This window comes from Garra rufa, chromosome 22 (assembly GCF_049309525.1).
Source record: "Garra rufa chromosome 22, GarRuf1.0, whole genome shotgun sequence".
Taxonomy (NCBI): domain Eukaryota; kingdom Metazoa; phylum Chordata; class Actinopteri; order Cypriniformes; family Cyprinidae; genus Garra; species Garra rufa.
This window is the reverse complement of record NC_133382.1, coordinates 13,469,945-13,485,927: the sequence shown is the minus strand read 5'-3', so window position 1 is coordinate 13,485,927 and position 15,983 is coordinate 13,469,945. Positions and strand designations below refer to the sequence as shown.

Here is a 15,983-nt window from a genome sequence, read left to right as displayed (position 1 = left end):
TTATCAAAAATGTTCTGCTGCTCAAAGTAATTTTGTTTTTTTGTAAACAATACTAATGATGTACACTGTAGCATTCTGGAGACTTCTGGAGATTTACAACAATGGTGCTTTTAAGATTGATGGATGCTCTATATTTTTTATTTCTGCCCATTTGTGAACAAAAAAGATTGACATTTTTTGTTGCACACAAACGTTTTGTAAGTTATGGCTTTTAAATGGATCTCTACATTTTTTGGCAGATATTTACTGGCAGATTGAGCACTGCTCAATTTCAGCAGTAGGGTGTCTGCAGCAGAGCGAATGATTGATGTTGGTTTCCTAAAATTGTTATTCACATCTGTCCTGCTTTTTAAATGCATACAATTGTATATATTTGAATCAAAACCAACCCATTACAACTATATACTACCACAACTATATACTACCACAAACTGTAGCCAAGAGCAAGTATACATTTAAAAATAAACTACGCTGAGAAATATTCACTAGAGTAAAACTGTGTGGCAACTAGCCCTGATCTACATTAAAGGTTATAAACAATAAAAGTGAAAGAATCAGCATATATCATTAATAAATCAAAGTAAATCATGTTCTCTTCATAGATATTTCAAAGTTCTTTCAGTAAGTCACCAGTTAGTACCAAAAGCTCAGCTTCTCCCGGTATCATCACTGCGACTGAAGCACAGGAAAGCTGGTCTCTACGACAACAAGAGGGCAGCTATTTTGGGCTGTGAGTACACTGGTGCTCTGTTACCCAGAAGCATCCAGCATTGCAAGGAACGATCCTGTGTCTCAGAGGAGAAGTTAACATCGCTGACACAACACTGTCTCTAAACTGTTCATCTCAAACTGTTGTAAGAAATAAAGACCAGTTAAGACATCATTAACATTACCTTTCACACAATGTCAAAATAAAACAGAATGTTAACTTCAATTCAAGCTCCAGTTTGAAGAACATGACAAAGAAAAAGGAAATTAACCCACAAGCAACTAAACATCTTTCTCCTCTGGCTGATAGAAAATAACAGGCAATAGAACAGTGTGGTCAAAAAGGTGAAATTTGACACACTCGAAAAGTCTGAACAGTCCTCAACGCCACTAAATAAAAATTGGTATATTAGCTTGACAAAAAAATCTGTAAAATTTACTGCAAAAAACGGTAGCTGTGGTTGCATGTAAATTTACGGTAGAATACCGTTTTCGGCAGTGAATTCCAGCAACCACAGCTACCGTTTTTTACAGTAAATTTTACAGATTTTATTTCTTTAGGTAATGTACAGTTTGCAAGATAGCATATTGTTAAATAAATGCTGTGAATGTGCATTCTGTTGTGTGTTTGTGAGACTGAGATGTTACCTAACAGAAGAGATTATGTTTGTAAGCTGTGTGAAGGATTTTCTTCATTACTAGTAAGAAAGCACAGATGGGAGGATTGTGTTCTAGTTTTTGTATCTTTAGATATGCATTGTACAGCTGCCTTTGTTTGGGTATTAATATGAATACTGTTAAGAAAGAATATATGTTGAAGTGTGTAAAAATGTGTTTTGCTTAATGATTTTATTTTGCGTTGTGTTGGTAAACTCATTAGACATTAGCTATATCAATGCAAAATAATAAAATTCAGTTATTATTGAGAATTGAGTGGCTTCTTGAAGGTTATTGTTAAGTAAAGGTAAAAGGATTACATGAACACAAACAGCTTTGTCCCTTGACATCCACTTTTCCCATGACACACACACACACACACACACATCTCAAAGACTTATGCCATTGCTATTGCTACTACAAAACAAGAGATTTATCTCCCATGATAAAACAGAAACAAAAACACAAGTATATGTGGTGTCTGTGCACTACATGTATTAACCTGCAGAACAGGATACATCACATATATAGGGGAGAGTGGGGATGGTTGCAACACTTTTTGCATTTCCTTTAGTTTCTCAGAGACTGTTTGTATTAGAAAGCCAACATTTTAATACAATTAAGCCGCATCTGTCAGCTACTCACCCATATTGCTGCAACATGTGTACATATTATAATAAACGTACACTTTACACTTAAATAGACAAAGTGAAATGTTGCAACCGTCCCCACAATAGGGGACAGTTGCAACATTCAATAAAATGTAATGAAATCATTCTTAAATTTTGCAATTTCTTTATTTTATTTGTTCACAGTCACGGTCTTCAATAAGGTAAATTGGCTGTAAAAAAACAAAGAATAGTAAATTAAAACATTGTTAAGTAACAAGTAGATTTTTTACCTATTTACTTAAAAAAAGGAGAGATAACTAACTATTAAAGGGGTTCATTAGTATTATCATTATACAATTACAATTATGTAATGTTATGGCAAGCTTTTAAGCTTTAAATCAATATTGTGTTAAAGGACAGCATGTTGGGATGGTTGCAACAGTGTGTTGAAACTATCCCTACAGTGACAGCCATGATAAAAATTGGTATATTAGCTTGACAACATATCATTGGAACACACTAGCTATGCCTATTAGAAACTAAGAATGCACAGATTCAAATGTTATGTTTTTACAATTCGTCACACAAACAACTTAGACACTATGACCAAAAATCTAATCTTTAAAAAAAATACTTTTTTAAAAAAGAAAATTATTTTGGGTAGAAGGAATAATCACATGTGACTGATTTCTTCCAGGAAGTATGAGGGGCCAATAAAGCATGTGCAGTATGAATATTATCACTGTATCTTATTCCTGATTGAAGAAATAAGCAATGTTGCAACTGGCACACGTTGCAACTGTCCCCACTCTGCCCTACATTTACATTGATTTAGAGTAATCTGTTTAATGTATAATAGTACTGCAAAAATACAGTACATAGAATTTTTTATCAAAGCATTGTTGAATCATTTATGACACATAATATGTATTACCTGTTAATTATTTTTGCATTGAAGCTTATGATGTGCCTTCTTTTCTCTGTTAAATAAACTGTAAAATCAATCCACCCATTCCTACTAAATTTGTAAAAATGTAACCATTTTAATTTGGTTTAACCTTTTTTCTTGTTAACTGTAAGTTGCCATAACAAATACAGTGAAAAGAAATTATACTTTTTTTTTTTTTTTTGTCAGTTTGTGCAGTCCTCTGGGACAGAATCCATGACCTTGGTATTGCTAGCATTATGCCGTTTGAGCAATGGGAATGGAGAGAATTATTTAAAACTGGAAATTATTTACGGATCAGGTAAGTCAGAAACATATAAGTGCATAAACACAGATGCAAAGCACACAGTTTCATCGTACATACCTAATGTAAGCGCTACCGTGGCAGTATCAAACCTCATTAAACCAGATGTGTTATAATTCAGGTAGCTTCTATGAACATGTCAATAGTTTAACTGGCTTGTTTAACAAGACTCAGCAAGATGATAGTTTAGAAGAAGAAAGTTTAAATACTAACTAAGTTTGAAATTATTTTTCTTTTTGCATATTCATTTGGACAAGGTGATGATATAGACATGAACATCCTTCCCCTTCAGGGTAGCTTGAAAACTGTACATTTTCATCTTGAGCGCTCTATCACATGTGGGTTTGGTGTGTGCATTTGTGCTATTACTTACGAGTGCCATCGAAACGAGTCGCGATGGTGTCCAGGAAGGTGTTCTGGGGTGCCAGCAGCCCCTTCATCACTGGCATGATGCCAGGTTTCCAGAGTCAGCAGATGTTTAGGGGAAAATCTTGTATGAACCATCAATCCTCAGTACATCCCAGTGGAAGGGTGGCCAAGGAAAATGTGAGGTACGGCAGAAAGAACGCATTCTGAAAGAGTAAACATCCCCCGAAAGATGATTCCCCACTGTATACTTCCACAGCCAGCTTTTGGAGTCCAGTGGATGTATGACCAAGAAACAAACAAACCTTCTTCCTTGTCAAGCATACAGTGAAACCAACTTCCACTTAGTTTCTTCTCATTTGTATTTTCTGGTAAGTCTGTCTCAGCTGTGTACACCTGCATGGCACATGAGAATCCACAAGATTTGCATCTTCAGAACGGCGTGGATTTGTTGTTCTGTAACACACTGTGGCGGAGCTACAGAGACAGTTACATTTGTCTTCACCCCTCCTTCTCTGACTCTTTCTCTCTTTATCCACACCCACTATTCATTTCCTCCAGTTCTTATCAGCCAATGAGAGCACACACACACACACACACACACACACACACACACACACACACACACACACACACACACACACACACACACACACACACACGTTGGGTTTACATGTTTTATGGGGACATTCCATAGGCATAATGGTTTTTATACTGTACAAACCGTATTTTCTATCGCCCTACACCTACCCTACACCTAAACCTAGCCCTCACAGGAGATTGTGCATACGTTTACTTCATCAAAAAAACTCATTGTGCATGATTTATAAGCCTGTTTCCTCATGGGGACCTGAGAAATGTCCCCACAAGGTTAAAATCTACTGGTATTCCTATCCTTGTCACAACGTGATGAATACCAGGTACACACACACACACACACACACACACACACACACACACACACACACACACACACACACACACACACACACACACACACACACACACACAGTTGAAAGAAATCTATCACACATCTGCATGTTCATATATACCTACACTCTCAGAAAAAAGGTACAAAAGCTGTCACTGGTCATAAATGCATGAATTATAGTTTCTGCATTTGACAATGAGAGCATATGTCATAATTAATAGATATTTTTCAGATGAAAAAATGTTAGAAATGACAAATTTCTATCAGACAACACACCCAGGTTCTTGACTGATGACAAAGACTTGACAGAACATCCATCAAGTGTTAAGCAGTTTTCTAGGCTATTATGTGTGGAGGTTTTTGGTCCAATAATTAATTTTTACTAGTCACTGGTCATCTATTTTTATTTTTATTTTTATTTTCAAATAAAGAGCTGAGTATTGTCTGTGTAACCGTGAAAACAAACTTTTAATGAAATCTCCCAAGTATAGCATGTACACTGTGAAAAGCAATGGTCCTCCTAGTACTGAGCCTTGTGGTACGCCCTACCGAACTTGCGATCAATATGACACATCTTCATTTACTGCTACAAAATAATAACATTCAGAAAATTGTTTAAATGACACCAATGCAATTCCACTTATTGCAGCATACTTTTTAAGGGTATCCAAGAGAATGTTGTGGTCAATACTAGTAACAAAGGCAGTATGAGGTCTAGCAACATATGCAACCATGTTTGGAAAAGTAAGTCATTTGCAACTGTGATGAGTGCAGTTTCCATATTTTTATAGTTGTGAAGATACCACTTTTTCTGATAGAAAAGGGAGGTTTGAAAACCTACTTTTGGTTTTTAATAAGAGGCTTAATAATACCCAGCTTTAGAGTTTGTGGGTCACACTCTAACAATAATGATTTGAATAAATCTAAATTTAAATGCAAAAAGACAAGATGGTATATGTATGGCTCAACTTTTTTTTTTTTTTTTTTATCATAGAAGAGTTAACACCCGGTAACCTGCCAAATGCGGGTGGATTTCCGCAGTGGTGGGTAACACAAGCACTCCCACTAGCCACTTTGGCAGGTAAAATTTTATAACAGAGCTCGACATTATTGCTTGTCTGGGATAAGTAGATTTTTTGAAGGGGCAAGTGAAAGAGAATTGTACCTGCCTAATCTGATTAAAGCATCTAATTAGGGAAGCACCAAAATTTCTGCATGAATAATTTTATATATATATAATATAAATTTTATAAATATATATAAATTTTATATAAATTTTTATATATATAAATTTTTTTTAACCCAAATGCTGGATTCAGTCAGTTGGGTCATTTTACTGGGTTGTTTTTAATATTTTACCCAGGTGTTGGGTAGTTTTTCTGCACTCTGAACAATGCTGGGTTAAATTTTTGAACCCAATTGCTGAATTCAGCTTGTTTGGTCATTTTATTGGGTTATTTTTAATATTTTTTTACCTAGGTGCTAGGTAGTTTTTTCTGTAACTGAGCTGTTGGGTCATTTTTTAATGCTTTTTTTTTTTCTACCTATCTCCAACTAAACAACCCAGCTGCACAGACTTTTTGAGTCCTTTACAGGAGAGAGTGGTTCTCAGTGCTGCTGATATAATGATCTTCTTCAGCAAAATAAAGGTTGTATAAATTTTATTTTATTTCTAAAGTCTGCACTGTGCTGTAAATTATATTTACACAACTCAACATACAAGGACAGTCAGCTGCATCGTATTGCATGATGGAAACGCCTTTTGCCTTGCATAACAGTAAACTGATTTTATTTGTTACAATACTGAATTTAAGTGCAGGTTATGGAGTCAGTCATGGCATCTTTCAGGTCTAAAGTTCGTAGTTCCCTCAGTGAACAGCAGCCCAACACCGACTCAGATTTCGGTGTGATACGCCATTAGAGTTAGCACTATTTCAGTGAAAAGTGATTACAGAGAATGGTTGAATACACTTAAATTAAAATGCTACTTTTAAATGTTACTTTTTTCATTTCTAAAATGCTTGTTAAATGAGTTTAAATGTATCTAATATTAAACCCTTAAAAGCTAAAGTAATAAAAAATGTGTGGGCAGAGTTATCCATTACTTTTCATAGAAAGATGGAAGTTTGAGTTCAACAATTGATTTAACTTGCTTAGATGTAATTGCACTCCTTTGCCTCCAAAAGCCATTTTGAAATGAGAGGCTAGACCATCATCAGCTGAGAGATGATCAACAAATTTGACAGCATTATATTTTCATCTCCTCTAAAACAGCAAAATTGCCAAAGCTGAGAAATATGACTTCTATAAACATGAGTTTCCATTTATTGACTAAAAAGTATGGGTATAAGAATCTATTTGATAGATGGAAATTGCAGTGATTACTGAACTTAATGAACCTGAACTTATTTACTATTATGCCACCCAATGCACTGCATAAAACATACATTTATTATCAAACTATTTTTTCAGTTGTAAGAAGTCAGCAAATCGAAATTCTAATATATATTGTCCCTCCGGTCTTCAGAATAAAAATTAATGATGAAATTACTACTACCATAAAAATCTGTCATTTAAATGTATCTATTTAGCAAACAATTTATCAAAAGCTTCATCCTGAGGAAGCAGTGACACAAAATGCTACAAAGGTTCCACAATTTTTAGAGGAATACAGGATAGAAAAGAGAGAGAAAAAAGAAAGAAAAGAAGTAAGAAACGAGTCTGTAAGGCAATAAAGTCAACTTATTTTCTGCATTGTGAGAAAAATCCTCCATCTGCTCATATGAGCCAAAGATAATTTCTCTAAGGAATTTCCCAGTATTCCTCACTCTCAGAAAAAAATGTGCAACACAGATTGATTCTGAAATCCCTGGAAAGACTTTGCACAGTATCCATTGACAGATGCACTCTTGTAAATCCTCCCTGGGTCACTAAAGGATACCCACACTGTCTGCTCAGGACACTCAAACTTGCCTTTTTTATACAACAGAGGAACCATATGCAGAATGAGCAAGTTCTTTGTAAATGAAAGTTAATGGCATGACCAATGTCAGTGTCAAATTAATTTATACAATACCATTAAACAAAACGACACGTGTTGACTTGAGTCCACATACTTTACAACAATAAATAAAAAGCCTTAAAATAAAAATTAAAATAATAATAACAAATACAGCCAAATTCATCAAGTGTCCAGACACCAATGGCCCATGTGGACAATTACACTCTTAAAAATAAAGGTTCTTTATTGGCATCAATGGTTCTATGATTGAACATCCATGGAACCTTTCAAATGCAGAAAATTTTCTTTATAGTTGAAAAAGGTTCTTTAGATTTTTAAAATGTTCTTCAAAATGGTTCGTTTAGGAACTATTCACTGAAAGGTTCTTTAGGGAGACAAAAATGGTTCCTTTATGGCATCACTGCAAAAACACCCTTTTGGAACCTTTGTTTTTAAGAGTGTACATGTAGGTGATACAACTGTTATCTTTTTAAATATGTGTTTTTAAGTCAACAATCTTGGAATGTCTACTAATATAGAAGGATTTTTTTAATGGTTTACAGACATGCAATTTTGAAAAAGTACAACAGAGGTATGAATATTTATGCATTTTATTCAGCTATAAGTTATTTAAGCTGTTTAGTCGGTTTAAGCTTTTATTCATGCATACTAATGTGAATCTTTGTTAAAAAGATCTGAAGTAAAATTATTGCTCCATCCACTGGTAAAAGAAACATTTCTTGCTGTTTCTTGTGGTGGTAAATTCATCCAGGGTCAGTTTTATCAGGGTTTTGTCTAATCACAGAAAGCAACTAGAATAACGCAACCATATGAAAAAATAGGGCACTGCTAAAAATATTAACCCACATACAGTGAAGAACAGAGGACAGACCTCAGCCAGCAGAAGAACAAGGGCACAAACCTACTGCACACTCATCAAGATTTCTATGCAGCATTCTATGCGCTTTTTGCCACAGCAGTACATCTAATCTTCTCAAAACAAGAGAATAAAAAGTACTTTGTGAAATTTAAAGGTACAGTATAGTAACTGGAGTTTACTTGCAGAGGAACATTGTTTTGTTTGGGCATCAGTGCGGTTCTGTACCACCATGCACCAGTGTGATCATAGAAATTAGTGTATATGCATATGTATGTACATATACATTTACATGTATTAGTCAATATTCTAACTTATGAATGACTGAATTTTCTGTTTTCACATGTTTTTGTTTTTATCTTGCTAATGCCCTGTATGGTCTCTTTATTTAGTGCAATATTTTTCATAACTATACTGTATGTTCTTAAATTAAGTAAATCATGTTTATATTCTTATTGCTGTCAATTGGGGTAAAACAAAAAGACAGGTTTGAACAGTTTTTAATGCATTCGCTTAATAAATGATTTCCAATACGCTCATAGCAATTTGTAACTATGTTGGCTAATTTGTATGAATTCAGACCTCATTCCTAGATTTTCATACGATCTGCTTTCGCCCCACTGGTGGTTGGGTGTAAATTTCTCTATCTATCTTTAAAATCTGTATGTTTCTGTATTCATTTATATGGACCAACTTATTTTTAACCCAAAAATCTTCTTAAAGGCACCTTTGATCATGTCGTAAAATATATATATTTTTTTGTTTAGGAAATGTTTATTGATGCTGGGTTCAGCCTTTGGGGTCATTTTACTGGGTTGTTTTTAATATTTTTAATGTAAGTTGCTGGGTAGCTTTCTGCACCCAAATGCTTGGTTTAGCTTGTTGGGTCATTTCATTGGGTTTATTGGGATGTTTGTTTTATTTCTATAATGAAAGCAGCTCCCCAGCTCCCCTATCAGGAGGCTCTGAAACAGAGCGTCGCCTCTCGCGCTCCCCTGTACCAATATCGGGTTCTTCCCTTCGGTCTAGCACTCTCACTCCATACGTTCGTGAAGTATATGGATGCAGCTCTGGCTCCCCTGTGACTCCAGGGCATCCGTATACTCAATTATATCGACATTTGTTCGATTCTAGCTCTCTCTGAGCCCTTGCCGGTCTGACATCGAGATGTCATTCTAGCCCACAAGAGATGCTATCTCCATCAGGCCAGTCACTCACTGTGAAACAGTTCAAAGTACTGTGGGGTCTGATGGCAGCAGCATCCAACGGAACAACTTTTGGACGGCTGTACATGAGGCTCCTACAGTGGTGGCTCGAGACCAAAGGGTTCTCCCCGAGGGGAAACCCATTTTCACATGATCAAGGTCACGCGGCGGTCCTACGTGCCTTAGACATGCGGAAGAGAATTTGGTCCTTACCTCAGGGCCCGGTGATGGGAGCTCCTTGTTCCCGCGTAATGCTAGCGACGGATGTGTCCCTCACTGGTATGGGAGCGGTCATGAGTGGCCGCTCGGCCCGCAGTCTGGGGAGTGCTCACCATCTCTTATGGCACATTAATTGCCTCAAGATGCTGGCCGTGTTTCGGGCTCTGAAGCACTTCCTCCCAGAACTAGAGATCGCCATATGTGGATCCGCACCGACAACACAGCGGTGGTCTACTATATCAACTACCAGGGGGGTCTGCGTTCACGACCCTGTACAAGCTGGCGTACCAGATCCTCCTGTGGTCCCAGGGAAACTCCTTTTGTCGAGAGCAGTACACATCCCTGGGCATTCGAATGCGGGAGCAGACGTCCTGCTCAGGCAGGGGCCGAGGCCCGGGGAACAGATGCTTCACCCTGAGGTGGTGGAGCAAATATGGAGAATTTTTGGCAGGCTAAGGGGACATCTTTGCGACTCAGATGATATCGCAATGTCCCCTCTGGTTCTCTCCGTTTCATCCAGCTCCCCCTCAGACGTGGCCGAGGCTGCGTCTGTACACTGTCCCCCAATCGCTCTGCTCCCAGGAGTTCCGGATAGGTGGAAGCTGTGGGTGTGGCCCCCTAGGGGGCACAACTCATAGCTTCAGGTCCCTCAACTGAGGTTGTAGAAACCACCCTCCAGTCCAGAGCTCCCTCTATGAGGAAACTATATGCCCTGAGGTGGAGACTCTCCACCTCTTGGTGCAGAGACCACCAGCTCAAACCTGTGAACTGCCCGTCTGGTACAGTCCTGGAGTTCCTGCTGGCTCGCTTCTCTGCAGGGTTAACCCACTCCACCCTGAAGCCTTAAAGGGATAGTTCACCCAAAAATGAAATTTGATGTTTATCTGCTTACCCCCAATGCATCCAAGATGTAGGTGACTTTGTTTCCTCAGAAAAACACAAACGAAGAATTTTAATGAAAACCGGTGCAGTCTGCCAGCCTTATCATGGACGTGGATGGGCACCAAACCTTTAAAAGTAAACAAAAACATGCACAGACAAATCCAAATTCCACCCTGCGGCTCGTGATGATACATTGATGTCTTAAGACACGAAACGATTGGTTTTTGTGAGAAACTGAACAGTATTTATATCATTTTTTACCTTTGATACACAGCCACGTCCATCTGTCATGAGCACGAGTTTGGCATCAGTCACGTCACATGTGCACGCGCTTCTGGCGTAGTATACGCAAACGCCATAAGGGGAAATCAGTGAAAAGTCCCGGATGAGTTTGTGCAAGCAAACGTAATCTTTTAGCTTTAAATCGGTTTAAACAATCAGGAAACGCGCAAGTAATTACATTTTGAATAGCCGCTATACCCACAATCTCTGTGCACTGTGGAAACAATGAGTGTCGTATTCATGCGACAGATCGCTTCCGGCGTTTGCGTATTCTACGACAGAGCGCGTGCACGTGACGTGACTGATGCCAAACTCGTGCTCAGGAGAGATGGACGTGGCTGTGTATCAACGGTAAAAATGATATAAATACTGTTCAGTTTCTCACAAAAACCGATCGTTTCGTGTCTTAGGACATCAATGTATCGTCACGAGCCGCAGGGTGTAATTTGGATTTGTCTGTGCATGTTTTTGTTTACTTTTAGAGGTTTGGTGCCCATCCAGCTCCATGATAAGGCTGGCAGACAACGCCGGTTTTCATTAAAAATCTTCGCTTGTGTTTTTCTGAGGAAACAAAGTCACCTACATCTTGGATGCATTGGGGGTAAGCAGATAAACATCAAATTTTCATTTTTGGGTGAACTATCCCTTTAACGTGGCGGCTTTTTCGGCCTACTATGCCCCTCTTGGTGACCTTTCAGTGGGCAAGGACCCCCTTGTTATAGTTTCCTCCGCGGTGCGCTAAGGCGGATGCCTCGAGTGCAGCCTCGCGTTCCACCTGGGACCTTGCTGTGGTACCTGAAGCTCTCTGTAGACCTCCCCTTCGAGCCTATAAACGGATCTCTGATCGTATGCTCATGATAAAGATTACGCTTCTTCTCGAAAAGCCCTTCTCGTCTCTTTAGAGAGTCGGGGACCTGCAGGCCCTTTTCTTGTCCCCCTCTAATCTCTGCTTTGCGCCCGGTCTGGCCAAAGTATTTTTGTACCCTCGAGCGGGGTATGTCCCTAAGGTGCCTTCCTCAGTACCGCAGCCCGCGTACTCAAGGCCTTCTGTCCTCCTCCATTCATGGAGCCTGACCAGCAGAAGTATAATGCACAAGGCGGATCAGCTACTTGTTTGTCTTGGACCCCTTAAGTAAGGGCATCCGGCTTCAAACAGACTTTTAGTAGATGGATCGTTGATGCCATTTCTACTGCCTTTGTGTCCTCTGGTCTCCCCTCTCGCCTGGGGGCCAAGGCTCACACTACCTGAGGCATGGCTGCCTCTATAGCCCTCCTGGCAGGTGCTCCTGTCAGGACATCTGCAACACTGCGGATTGGTCCACGCCTCTCACCTTTGTCAGATTTTACTACCTGTCCTTAGAGCCAGCCTGGCTCCTCTGTTCTCTTGCCCTAGCTCTTCCTAGGCAGGGACTTGGAATTCTGGAGGCGTGGGCATCTCATTCCCCATAGCGTTTCTGATGCAGCTCAATGCCAGGCCATAATTCCAGCATCCCTGCAGCGCTCGCTTCATTCCTAGAGCTGATGCCGGCTCCGCCGCATGTGCTTTTATTACCTCCTGGTCGCTTACGTCACCCGCCCGTGACGTCATGCCCCTCCTTCGGATTGGTTACACACAATATTCAGAGTGTGGTTCGCCAATGCCGTTCCCCATAGCGTTTCTGACGCAGCGTCTCGTTCCCTCAGGAAACCATAGTTACATACGTAACCTGGGACGTTTTTGCTTATTAATAAATGTTCACCTTTTGCCTTGAGTAATTCTGTGAGATTTTTTATATTTTTAATATAATATTATAAATATTCAAAAATAACCCAATAAAATGATGAACAAGCTGAACCCAGAATTTGGATTAAAATAAATAACCCAGCATTTTTTAGAGCGCAGAAAAAACAACACAGGACCTGGGTAAAAATATTAAAAACAACCCAATAAAATGACGTAACAAGCACTTTCAATTTGGTGAACTTCTTCAGTGAAATAAAGCATTTCTAAAGTCTTTACTGTGCTGTAAATTATATTATTTTATGCAACTCAACATACAAGGGCAAGATGTCAATCAGTTAAATGCATCAAAAGTGGTTGTTTTGCATGATGGAAATGCCTTTTATTTGTTATAATACTGAATTTAATTTTATTTGATGTCAAAATATGTTCTCTAATCTCTGTATTGTTTGTTTATGGGCATATCATAAATTTTTGTCCATGGTTGTTCTTGCGCATTAACAAATGTTCATGTTTTGATTATTGCTGTTGTCTCAACTATTTCTTCATGTGATTTTTAATTTTAAGCCAGCAACATGGTAACTTTTAACAACAGCTGACTTAAATAAATCAACCCAGCATGCTGGGTAAAAACATTTGACCCAACCAGCTGGGTCAATATAACCCAGCATTCTGTCCAATATTTACCCAGTGCTGGATTGCCAAACAACCCAAACTGGGTTGTTTTCAACCCAGCATGTTTTAGAGTGTAGGCTATACATTATATTAATAAATAATAATACATAAAAATAAATAGCATAAACATTATAATAAATTACATACCAAATTATTTACTATTATTTTTTGACAGAAAACACACAGGACAGGAAGGGCTAAGAAACACTGCACAAAAAAAAAAAAAAAAAAGAAAAAAAAAAAAGAAAAGAAAAAAAAAAAGCTCTTTGAAATGGATTTTGCCCCCTCTTGTGGAGTTGTGAATGAGTTTCTGTTCCACTGGAAATCTCATTCTGACTGAAATCAGCATATATATCCCTATATGGAAGACCAAAGGAGAGTGAAAGCTGAATAGTTGGCTTTTCTAGAGCACAGCTGGGCTTACTGTAAATGAAACATGTAGCCTATCTTACGAATTGACTCCAAGCTTTTGACTACATCATTGAGTAGCCAAATAAGAAAAGGATCTACCTCCTTATGTGGATTTTGATATGCTAGGAACTATAAACAGGCTGGGATTTTATGACCATAGTGCATATGATGGATTATAGTGAAAAAGAAGGTCATGTGAGTCCATTCAAAGCTTTGTGTGTAGAGAACAGAATTTTGTTCACAATGAAGTAGATGATGAAATTAAGTTGATATAATCACATTTTTTAATCACTCTGCTTCATTTTAAACTAGCTGAATCTTATTTTTTGAACCAGCAAGACATCCAGGAGCACATTACAGCAAACTAGTCTTGAGGATGACTACACTATTTAACACTAGTTTCAGCTTCAGAAAGAAACAGCAAGTGTCTTAGGCCTGGTTTCACAGACAGGGCTTAGATTAAGACAGGATTAGCCCATAGTTCAATTAAAACATTTAAGTACATTTTATAAACGTGCCTTAGAAAAAAAAAACATTACTGGTGTCCATCTGACAAAACTAAGGCACTGATATATTTTAAGATCATTTAGTGCAAGTTTCTTTTAGTTGAAACAGCTCAGACTTACATTTCGGTCTGGTGCTAGGCTTGAGCCTTGTCTGTGAAACTAGGGGTCAGTGTAGTGTCAGATCCAATAACTAATGCCTCTGTTTTGTCCAAATAGAAAAGGAAATCCAATCTTTGATATCATACACTCCGCTAAATTGGCAAGTCAAGATGCAGGAAATATAAAGCTCAGTACCATCTGCAGAATGGTCGAGACTAATGCAATGGTTCCTGGTAATGTCCCCAAAGGGAAGCATATAAAGTGCAAGAAGAGAATTACAGGACCTAATGCTGAGCCCTGTGGCACTCAATATTCGACTTGTTTGGTCTGACACTTCATTAACAAAAACTGGTGACTGGATGCAGTAGATAGACCCTTTTTTGCATTGCCATCATGACCTCAGTGGCAGCAGTTGCGTCTTACAGTAAATGGGGAGTTCAAACATGTAACAGATTTTTCTGCCTTACTGACAATAAATAACCACATTTCAACCTACAACCATTTAGGATAATACTTTGGAACAATTTGGACTGTTCCATTATTAATACATAACTACACAGGAGCAAATAAGTAACACAATATTTACATTCTAGTAACTGCTATTAAAGGGGTCATAACATGGGAAACCAAATTTGCTTTAATCTTTTGGCAAATAAGAGGTCTCTGTACTTTTTGTTGTTATTATAAACAAAATATTTATTTAATCAAGCTTCAAAAACGGCTCATTTGGATCTGAGGTGGAAGGTGACATCACCCGGGCACAAACATTTGCATAAACACTGCCTCCAGAGCAAAGCATCGACAAATAGTCATCTTCTCACCATAGGCAAATAGAAATTACAATCACTGCTGCTATCTTGTCTACACTGGATACAGTATACAGATGCACATTCATTTGCTGACACAGTCCATGTCTGTTCTCAATAGGGCAAATGGAATGATAGAATGTTTTAGTCTTTTAGTCTTTGTACAGATATCAGAAGGATGGTATATGTAACCATAAGTAACATGTGGATAGTTTATTTTTAATGGCATCCTGGATTATCTAAGGATTGATCGGAGCATTTTATTTTGTAAACAAGGCACAGTGTCAAGAAGCGTTCACAAAGAAACGTTTGTTGAAAGATGAAGTGGGTACTAGATCTGAAAACACACAGACAGGTAAAAGTGTCCATGATGATTAAAAAAAAAGAAAAAGCATTTTAAAAAAGCTATTTTAAAACATGTGCCGTTATTAGAAATACTCTTTGTCTTCATGTTAGTTACAAAAAAATCTTATTCCATTTTCAAGTTCACATTTGGCTCTAAAACGGTTTGATTAGGTGCTTCAACTGTGTTTAACTGGGGTTTGAACTAAACTCTGCTGGACACCTTTGGGCATCCCTGACATAGATCATGTAAGGCGGTACTAAATAGATTGTTTATAACAAATGTTTTTGCCTGTCTGGAGATTTGTTAGACTAGTCAACTAGTCAGTTACAAAATTTGTTTAAACACTAATGAAATTAGTTGTGGCGCATATCCCTAGTACACAACATCCATTTTTCATGTCATCATGTTATGCTTCTTATGTGCTCTGTGGT

The 15,983-nt window shown here is 38.1% G+C and overlaps 1 protein-coding gene across 3 annotated transcripts in view; it reads right to left on the bottom strand.

Annotated features, from left to right (window-relative positions):
* kcnh4b (potassium voltage-gated channel, subfamily H (eag-related), member 4b) overlaps positions 1 to 4,044 on the bottom strand; it is a 37,919-nt gene extending 33,875 nt beyond the window's left edge. For all 3 annotated transcript variants that reach the window (XR_012341411.1, XR_012341412.1, XM_073828007.1), the window contains exon 1: positions 3,600 to 4,044. Coding sequence is in view for 1 of the 3 variants with exons in the window: in XM_073828007.1 (XP_073684108.1) it covers positions 3,600 to 3,675 (76 nt within the window). In the remaining 2 variants the exon portion in view is untranslated. The remainder of the gene's footprint in view (positions 1 to 3,599) is intronic.
* Between the last annotated feature and the right edge of the window lie 11,939 nt (positions 4,045 to 15,983).